The sequence below is a fragment of the Orycteropus afer genome, unplaced genomic scaffold (genome assembly GCF_000298275.1).
Source record: "Orycteropus afer afer isolate SDZICR_OR568_19922 unplaced genomic scaffold, OryAfe1.0 scaffold00038, whole genome shotgun sequence".
NCBI classification, from domain to species: Eukaryota; Metazoa; Chordata; class Mammalia; order Tubulidentata; family Orycteropodidae; genus Orycteropus; species Orycteropus afer.
Genome location: NW_006921625.1, coordinates 12,988,922 through 12,998,932, shown reverse-complemented (window position 1 = coordinate 12,998,932; position 10,011 = coordinate 12,988,922). Strand labels below are relative to the sequence as shown.

Below are 10,011 nucleotides of genomic sequence, written 5' to 3'. Positions count from 1 at the left end.
TCAATGTCATGAGACAATGTGTGTGTGAACTGCTGTATGGAAAGTGAATTTGCTCTGTAAACTTTCACCCAAATCACAATTAAAAAAAAAAAAGGTTACTGCCTTGGAAAGCCTATGAGACAGTTCTGTTCTACCTTACAGGGTCGCTATGAGTCAGAATCGACTTGTTGGCAATGGGATTGTTTTACTTATTGAAGTAGTAATTGATTTTAATGAGTAAGCTACATGCTAATATTTCTAGATTTTAGTCTGAGATAGTAATAAGAAGTGTCATCTAGGGATAAGTGAGAGGAGAAACAATTACTGTCTTAACAGACTGCCAGCTTCTCATCTTTTAATTATACCGTTTAATCAAAACACTCAATTATAGGGACAAAAATTGATTCCCTCAGTACTTTCTTTTATTTACTTTATGGAGTTTGGATCTAGACATCCACACTCTGTCTCTGGGTGATGGGGCAGCTTTAGCACTGGGCAAATTTTATAAAGTCCCCTTATGCTTGTTTCTCCGTTGATTATTCAAGTGATTTCAAAAGAGAACTTTGCTGAATCTCAGAAGGGAAGAGATTAAAATGAAGAATTTAGAACTCAGCCCAGTGTTTTTCTAATATAATAACCCACTCCTTATAGGTAAATTTTTGCCTGTTTTAGTAATTCCATCTCTAAGGTAAGGTCTTAGAGGTAGAATGACTGGTTCAAGGTATGTGCCCATTTTAAAGGTGAAATGAATCATAGAGGACATACTGCTAAAGTGAGTCTCATCAGGGTAGTAGTTTATGTTGCTGCAGGGTGAGGACTCCACGTGGCAACTGCTCTTGGGGTTTTTTAAAAAATTTTTCAATTGTTTTGGGGACTATTAAGTTAATAAACTTAATAGTCATCCAGAAATGGATCTAGAGCAATTATACTTTTGTCTGTGTGGGTCAGGAGCATAGACAGAGTTGTTCCTTTGGACAAAGATGACGGTCCACACTTTTTGTCTCCTCCAGGCTCCTCCTCCTTTGCAGTCAGCCTTGCCCCCCCCAACACAGCAGCAGGTACTGGCTAGACCTGCAGGCCCCTTGGTGCAAACGCCACCGCCTTTTCTGCTTCAAAACCAATATGAACCTGTTCAACCCCACTGGTTCTACTGCAAGGAAGTAGAATACAAACAACTGTGGATGCCCTTCAGTGCATATGACTCTATGAATCTTGAAGAAATCTATAATTCAGGTGAGTGTACTGGTTGAGCATCATGTCTGATTTTAGGAAGAGAAGCAATGAAGACACTACCTACAACCTGGTTTTTGTGAATGTCAGATTCCTTAATTCTTGCAGACCCCACCAGACTCTGACCCGTGATGTGGCGATGTAATGAAGTCCTGATTTATCTGAGGAAGCTGTTCAAAGTTCATCAGTTCCCTGTGTTTAAATGTGATTTAAATCAGAAAATAGAGTAACTCATACTGCAAGGGTCAGCTTTTTCAGTCTTCCTATTTCCCTTATCTGTAGTTATGGGACATTTATAAGAGCTTTTTCTGTGGAACTCTAGTTCCTGGAGAGGCTTAAAATACAGTTCCACGGGCAGATGAGTTCTGGAAATGGTGTTTACTGTTGCTGGCGTAGCGCCTAAGGCACTTGACTGCTAACCAGAAGGCTGGCGGTTCAAACCCATCAGCCACTCCTCGGAAGGAAGATTGGGCAATCTACTTCTGTAGTGATACCACTTTGGAAACCCAAGGAGGGGTCCCTGTGAGTCGGGATCAACGCGACGGCAGTGAGTTTGGATTTTTGTTTGGATCATTACGTCCTGGAGGATGACAGTGCACAAGGCACATTAAGGCTCTGAGAAGTCCTGCAGAAATAGGCTTCTTTGTTTATCCCAATCATCATTAGATTTTAAAATCAATACCTATTAATACTTGAATTATTTTAAAACCATGTTTCTAAATTTTGTGTTGGCTATTCTCTACTTGGGAGCTCTGGTGGTGTAGTGCCTAAGGCATTTGACTGCTAACCAGAAGACTGGCGGTTCAAACCCACCACCCACTCCTCAGAAGGAAGACTGGGTAATCTACTTCCGTAGTGATACCGCCTCGGAAACCTAAAGAGGGGTCACTTTGAGTCTAAATTGACTTGACGGCAGTGAGTTTTTTTTTTTTTTAATTCTTCACTTAAGAATAATTTTGAGCAGCACAGATTAATTTGAAACTTATATTTTTAAACAAAAATGAGCTTAGTCCTTTCTCTTTAAGGATTGGCTAGTCAACCATATTCATTATTTGTTATTTCTGAATATGCTTTTTAACTGTTGGGCTAAGATAGGGACTTTGTGCTCTAGTCCAGCCAGACCCTGAGAGTGTGGTTCTGGGGACGGACGGAGGACGTTACGACGTTTACCTGTATGACCGAGTGAGGAAGCCCGTGTACTGGGAAGAGGAGCCAGCCGAAGTGAGGCGCTGCACGTGGTTCTACAAGGGGGACACGGATAGCAGATTCATTCCCTATACTGAGGAGTTCGGTGAAAAGCTAGAGGTACGTGCACTTGATTCCTTGATGCGTTTCTTGAAACGTGAGCCCCGTGTACACTGGTGCCTCACGTACCGCCTCTCCCTGTGGAGCTACTTTATTGACAAGAGGGTCTGTCTTGCTCCTCTTCACAAAGAAGATGGCTTTCCAGGTGTGCTGGCCCTTGCTGACTCTGTTGTCTTGACCTCAGTGCTTGGAGGTGGACTGTCCTGTCGGGTACCTCACAAGCCTGATGAGGTCCTTGTGCCACACCTTCAGAAGAACTTAAGCTACCGGCATCTGTAGTTGACAACAGGTGCCAAGCAGATGGCCATTTTTCAAACTAATATTCAGTAAAAGGCCTGAAATTAGCTTCTGAACTGTGAAAATAAATGTGAAGCTGAATAGACCCTAATGCCATGAGGCTTACTAGCTGTCTTCAGACTGCTGGTTAATGTTGTTAGAATAACTGTTACATTCTTGTGATAATTATGCAGGAAAACCTGGAAGAGGTAGAACCTGTGTAGGCAGAAACTCGTCAGAAAAGGAAAACGCAGATATTTCCCCTGGAAAAGAGCAAACGAAAAGTGGGAAGACTTGTGAGACCCAGAAAGAAAAGGCAGTCCCATTGAATTTGGGCTCTCACAGGTTTCGCTCTGCTTGGTGGTCAGCTATTCATTATTTGAAATAAGTTACATGAATTTGACTGCATTCATGGGAGATGAGATACAGAATGTTATTTGAGGTAGTAGCCATCAAAACTTCTGTAACCAGTGCTAACACTAAACATGGAAACAGCACTAACATTAGCATTAAACACCAAAGCCAAGCTCACTGCCATCCAGTCAATTCCTACTCATAGCGACTCCCTTTGGGTTTCTGAGGCAGTCAGTTTTTATGGAAGTAGATTGCCTAGTCTTCCTTCTGTGGAGTGACTGGTAGATTTGAACTGCCATCCTTCTGGTTAGCAGTCAAATGCCTTAGGTGCTATGCCACCAGAGCTCCTTAACATTAGCATTGAAAGGGGCCTCTAAATCATTAATTGTCTCTGGATTCATATTATTAATTACTAATTTTTTTGTCTTAAAAAACATGATGGGGAAAAAGAATGGCATATAATTCTTAGAAATAAAAAGTTCAGTCTTTCAAATCAAATCAATGGCTTTTAATATCATCTTAGACTTGTATTATATATATATTTTTTCAATTAATAATAACAAAATAAAAAATAAACTTTTTTATAAGTTATTTTGCCTTTTCTAAAAATTATTAAAGTGCCGTTTTTAGGCGTTACCAGTTGCGCCTGCTCTGGAAACACTAAGCTCTGTAGCAGTGGTGCTCTGTAGCAGTGGTGGCTATACAGTATTATCCCGTAACCACATGATGCCAGCAGTTGAGAGTTGGTCTAAAGTAAAGACCGAAGTTACTTTTTAATTTCAACCCATAGTAAGAAGTCCATTTGACCCTGAGATGGAGTACACTTACACTTTATTTGTCAGACACAGGAGTGTTCTGGTAAACCAGCTCTCTAGGAAAGAAAGCCCCTGACTTAACAGCATTTGTGTATTTCTGGGGTGTATGTTTTCCTACTGGAGCCAATTTCAAGCTTCCAGCATGATGTCACATTACGTGGGGTTGGGAGGAGGGTGTGTGGTGGGTCTAGTGAGCTGGCCTGAGCCTGGTCTGTGTGACACATTTGCTTCCTTTTGATCAAGGATTCTTCTTTAGAATGTTTGATCAAAATATTGAGGAAGGGGAGCTGGGAACCAAGTGATCTTGTTTTTTAAAATTATAAATGTGTTTTAACATTAAAAAAGCCAAATGAGGCGGAGGGTCAGGTGGACAGGGCTGGTGGAGCAGAATCGGTATGTCTTGAGCCTCAGAACGTGTGTCCTGAGGAAGGGGAGACTGGCTGACCAGTCAGGGCTTTGCACTCAGCAGGTCCTGGGAACATGAACCTCGTTTTTGCCACTGCTCCTTAGCAGTTGTGTCGGCTTGTGAAACTCTGTGCTTCAGCTGAACTTGGTTCTCTCCGCTGTAGGAGGGAGTAGTATCATCTAGGAGTGATTCAGGGTGAGTGATCAGATGGGTGATGCACATGGTGAAGAAGTGCAGGGGGGGAACCAGTCAGCAAATGAGAGCTGCTGCTCCCTTTTCCCTCATTGCTGTTCTCCTCCACCCCTCTCCATGTGATTCAGCTTTTCACGTGGGATTCCATGTTGTTTCTGTTTCCAGGCGGAATATAAAAAAGCTGTAACCACGAACCAGTGGCACCGCAGGTTAGAGTTCCCCAGCGGAGAGACGATTGTTATGCACAACCCAAAGGTAGTGACACTACTTAAGAGGTTAAAGCGTTAGTTAATTTTAATATTATTTTGCTAGAAGTGTTTGATAAATGTTCATTTTTCGTCATTTCTGCGGGAAGCTCTATTTGTAACAAGAACTTTACTTTCAAGATAGTTGACTATAGTTCACGTTCATCCTGAAACAAAAACGCAATTTAAATTTTTTCCTCATGAGGTTTCCGTTGATGGCACCGTGTGCGCTGAGGCTCAGTGTGCGTTGTAGAAGTTGCGTTTGATCAGGGTTGGGCAGGCTTTCTCTGTAAAGGGCCTGAGTGAGGACTTTAGGGTGTGTAGGCCATCTGGCCTCTGCGGCAGCTACGCCAGCTCTGCTGTTGGAACAGGAAAGCAGAGCAGCCGCACGCGGTGTGTAAACAGACGAGCGTGACTGTTTCGGTGAAACTACAGAAACAGGCAGAGGCCTGGACTTGGCCTGTGGACCATAATTTGCCCACGTCTGCTCTTGATGAAAGGATCCCCGGTGGCACAGTGGTTCAGGAGCTTGGCTGCTAACCAAAAGGTTGGTGGCTTGAACCCAACAGGCGCTCGGTGGGAAAAAGATGAGGCAGTCTGCTTCTGTAAAGACTACAGCCTTGGCGACGCCTTTGGGCAGTTCTCCTCTGTCCTTTCGGGTAGCCGTGAGTCAAACTCAAAGGCAGTGGTTTTGATGATTTTTTTTGGCCTTGATGACTTTTAATGTTTGCAGAAAAAAATGCATCCTTCCTCTTTTTACTTGTGTTGTCTCCATGAATTTCTCTTTTTTCTTTTCTTTTTTTAATATTGATTAGTGATAATTCTGATTTTTAAAATTCACCACCTGTCACCTCTCTGAACTCCAGATTCCTCGCCTTCAGTCCTAGTTATAGCCCAGGGGCAACTTTCAGATGAAGTAATTCATGTGGAAGCTGTGAAAAGTGGTTGACACTCAGTAGTTTCTCAGAACATGATTGGTTTTTGTTTTATAGAAAAGTATAAAGAGAAAACAAGATTAACCCTAATCTCCTTACCACTGTAATCCTTATTGATGCTAAAATAAGGACCAAAACCAAAACCAAATTCACTGCTGTTGAGTCGGTCCCAACTCATAGCGACCCCTCCTTGGGTTTCTGAGGCAGTATCTCTACGGAAGTAGATCGCCCCGTTTTCCTTTGGAGGAGTGGCTGGTAGGTTTGAACCACCAGCCTTCTGGTTAGCAGTCAAATTTAAACAGCATAGAAGGGTACTCAATAAAATTGAGACACTGTGTCCCCCACATCCCCCACCCCATTTTCTCTCCTTCATTGTAACCACTCTTGTGCGTTTGTTTTTTTAATACAAATACAAAAATTTTACACATCAGCATGACTATTCTTGTATGTATATGTATGTATGCATGCATATGTATGTGTATACACGTGTGTGTATACATGTATTTACGTATATGCAAGTATGTATGTATATGTATATATGTGTGTGTATATGTATATATAGTTTTATATATACACATACACATACCTACACACACACAAATTGTTTTCTTTTTTCGAATAAATGTTTCTGAATGACAGAGCTAAATTTAATATAGTTGATTTAACAGAAGAGATTTTTTTCCCAGAAAGAGTGGGTAAATCAGTTAACTATTTAAAGGATTTTGCTTTACATGTTTTTATAAGACAAAGACTTCTTCCTTAATTTCTTCTTATGTGTAAATCTAGATTTTTACATTGGATTTAATAATCAAGGTTTATGATTTCTGATTTAATTAATAGTGTTTTTTCACCATAAGCATTGGAAACACTCTTGTTGATTTGCTTGCTTTTGGTGGTTAATAAACTCTAGTAGGACTCTTAGAAAATTGGTTTTGGGATAACAGTGCTAACTTGATTTATGAACTACTCATGCTATCAAGTAGTTCATTATGTATTGAAATAAGCAATTCAGCTTACATTGAAAAAGAATTTGATAATGAGTTGACGTAATTGTTCTGTTATCTTCTGAAGGTTATTGTCCAGTTCCAGCCTTCCTCAGTGCCAGATGAATGGGGGACCACACAGGATGGACAGACGAGGCCCAGGGTTGTCAAACGGGGGATTGACGACAGCCTGGACGAGATTCCTGACGGTGTGTGTGGTTTGTTGGAACCAGGGTGCATTTTTAGTTTCTCATTACTTTAGCACCAGCCTTTAACATGATGGAAAGAAACTCAGTTATTAATTAGAATTACCACAGTGTACAGAAACCAAGCAGTTTTGTACGTCTTTCTTTTAAATTTTATTACTTTTACATCTGTTTATTATTTAATTCAGAATTTGGTTGAAGGTACGCAAAGCATTTAACATCGCTTCTAAAATCTGTTTTGTTTTGAAGAAGCACTTTGCTGGTTAAAACTAGACTTTCGGGAATGCTTTTGGGCTTGGTTTTTTATGCCTCAACTAGTTTATCCTATTTGAGTGCAGGAGTCTGCAAACTTTTTCACTAAAGGGCCAGATAGTAAGTGTTTTGGGCTTTGTGGGCTGTACAGACTGTTATAACTGTCCAGTTCTGCCATTGTATTGTGAAAGCAGCTATAAATAATACGTAAACAAATTGGCATAGCTGTATTCCAGTAGAACTCTTCACCAAGCCAGTCATTGGGCTGGGTTTGACTCACGAGCCATAGCTTGCCAAGCCTGCTCTAGGGAATGTGCGTTGGTTTCGTGATTGTGCCATTTAAATAGAGATTACATTTTGATAATTACTTGTATTCATGTTTATTTCATTGTCTTATAAAATTATAAAATAAATAGGCATTTATATTATGAAATCTGAGTGAAATAACCAGAGTACAAAAACAAGGTCGATTTAACTTGGTGATTTAATATTTCAGTCTTACAAAGCAAGGGGAAGGATTTGAGGAAAAGATTGTAAGTTTACATCTCCACGTGGAGCTTAGTGCCCGGGGAGCTCCGAGGGAATTCCGAGGTTGTGGAGTCTCCATAGGTGCAGGCTTTCTGGTCCCCACTTACTGATCACCTGTGGGAAAGAGCCCAGCCACACCGTCCACCTAGTCCACTGCGCTGTTAGTTGTCAAGATGTCCTTTGAGCTTTGTTTTTCTAATACGGTGGAAGCTGATGAGGCTTGTTTCATTAGCCAGGAAGGGTCGTGAATTTCTTTGACAAGTCCACGGATGACATAAGTGATACCTAGAATATTGCTATTAGCTAAGAAAACCCAAAGAGATTTCCAGCATTCATCAGTGATTGATGTGTTTTTTTAGGAGAAATGCCACAGGTTGACCATTTAGTGTTCATGGTGCATGGCATTGGACCTGTGTGTGACTTGCGCTTCAGAAGCATTATTGAATGTGGTAAGTGTTGGTTTCGTGGAATGATTGAGAATTAGTACAAGACCTTTTAGGCATCCATTTTCAGCTGTATGCTACTTGCTGGAGATGCAGACTAGGTCATAAGATGCAGATTTAAATGATGAGTGGGAAAAATTAATTTATACTTCCTTTGCTCTTGTGACTTATCTAACTCAAATAATCCTGGACTCTGAAGAGTTAGAAGGGGGCTTGGAAATCATTTAGCCTAGCCTTTCTGATAGACAGCTCTGCCTGGGCACCTCCAGTGAGTAAGAGCATCTGTGTGCTTGACTTGCTCACAGTGAGTTTTAATTGTGAGATGATGTTTAATGAAACTATAACTAACTTTTTGTGTTCATGTCATAATAGTTCATACTTCCCGGGCGCTTGGCATGTGCCACGTGCATGCATGTATTATTTCGTTTATCCCTCACATAAGCTTTGGGGTGTAGGTGCTTTACTGCCATCCCTGTAACCCCACAGTTAGGTGGGGAGCTGATGCCCAGAGGGGTTCCGTTACCTCTCCTGTACCCCAGGCGGGAAGGCAGGGTCCGTAGGCAGCTATTGGACTCCCGAGTGGGGTCCGCAGGGCCCCACCTCCCACTAGTGGTAGATGAAGTAGTGGTTTTCAGCCATTTACGATTTTCTGTAAAATAATGAAAAGTTAAAAAGAGCTTCTGAAAGGTTAGGTACCTTTTTTGACAAAATTTGTCACCCTCCTTTCTTCTAGGAAGTTAAGTTACTGGCATATCTGAGGTAATTGCTGGGTAGCCATAAAGCAGGGCAGTTTAGTCAACTTACATGATTTGATTTTGTGTTTTTGTTCTTGAAGTCGATGATTGAATCAATTTAATTTGTCTTACCTGATTTTTTTTTTTTTTTCCTTTTTAAGTGGATGATTTTAGGGTGGTTTCTCTCAAATTGCTGCAGACACATTTTAAGAAATCTTTAGATGATCAGAAAGTAAGCAGAGTGGAATTCCTTCCAGTTCATTGGCATAGTTCCTTGGGTGGGGATGCCACAGGTGTTGACAGGTTTGTGGATTTTGATAACTTATTTTCAGATGAGTCAAATTTAGATTCAAAGTTTAAATCCATAATTTTGAAATAGTTTGCCACTTCCCACTTCTTTCTTTTACTTAATTAAATACTTGCTCTGACCCATGACTGAATACTGGCTGTTGAGTTTATATGCTACTTTTTAATGTGTTTGGTGTATTTATATATGTAACTTTAACTTGTTCCTATAGTGAAGACAATCTAAGAAACTTGAGCCAGTTGTAGAATGCCCTTCTGATTTACAGTGGTCTAGAGGAGGAGGTCCTGTGTTGTAGGATGCGTAGCAGCATCTCTGGCTCCCCTGCCCACTTGGTACCAGTAGTGCAGCCCTCCCTCCTCCACCAAGTCACAACCAAAATGTCTCCAGATATTGCCAAACACCTCCTGGGGAACAAAATTGCTCTGTTGTTGTTGTTGTTAAAGTGCTATCAAGTTGGACCCAACTCATAGCGACCCCTCCTTGGGTTTCCGAGGCCGTATCACTATGGAAGTAGATTGCCCCATCTTCCTTCCGAGGAGTGGCAGGTGGGTTTGAACCACCAGCCTTCTGGTTAGCAGTTAAGTGCCTTAGGCACTGTGTTACCAGAGCTCCCCAAAATTGCTCTAGTGTGAGATTATTGTTAGTGGAAATGCTCTTGGCAGGACAGTTCCTTATTGTTCAGGACTGTTGCTGGCACTACATGCCAGCAGCACTCGCCAGGCACTGGGACAACTGAAAATGCCCCCCTTCATTTTTGAACGCTCCCCTTTGAAAACCACGGGTTTAGGTAATATGCTGGGACATAGGACTGGATTTTGGGG

At 41.4% G+C, this 10,011-nt stretch overlaps 1 protein-coding gene across 1 annotated transcript in view; it reads left to right on the top strand.

The window, feature by feature from the left end:
* LOC103193661 (SEC23 interacting protein) overlaps positions 1 to 10,011 on the top strand; it is a 49,273-nt gene that overhangs the window by 23,964 nt on the left and 15,298 nt on the right. Inside the window, exons 3-8 of the mRNA XM_007936915.1 lie at positions 990 to 1,212; positions 2,321 to 2,514; positions 4,723 to 4,812; positions 6,809 to 6,929; positions 8,066 to 8,155; positions 9,045 to 9,186. Of these exons, the coding sequence (XP_007935106.1) occupies positions 990 to 1,212; positions 2,321 to 2,514; positions 4,723 to 4,812; positions 6,809 to 6,929; positions 8,066 to 8,155; positions 9,045 to 9,186 (860 nt within the window). The remainder of the gene's footprint in view (positions 1 to 989; positions 1,213 to 2,320; positions 2,515 to 4,722; positions 4,813 to 6,808; positions 6,930 to 8,065; positions 8,156 to 9,044; positions 9,187 to 10,011) is intronic.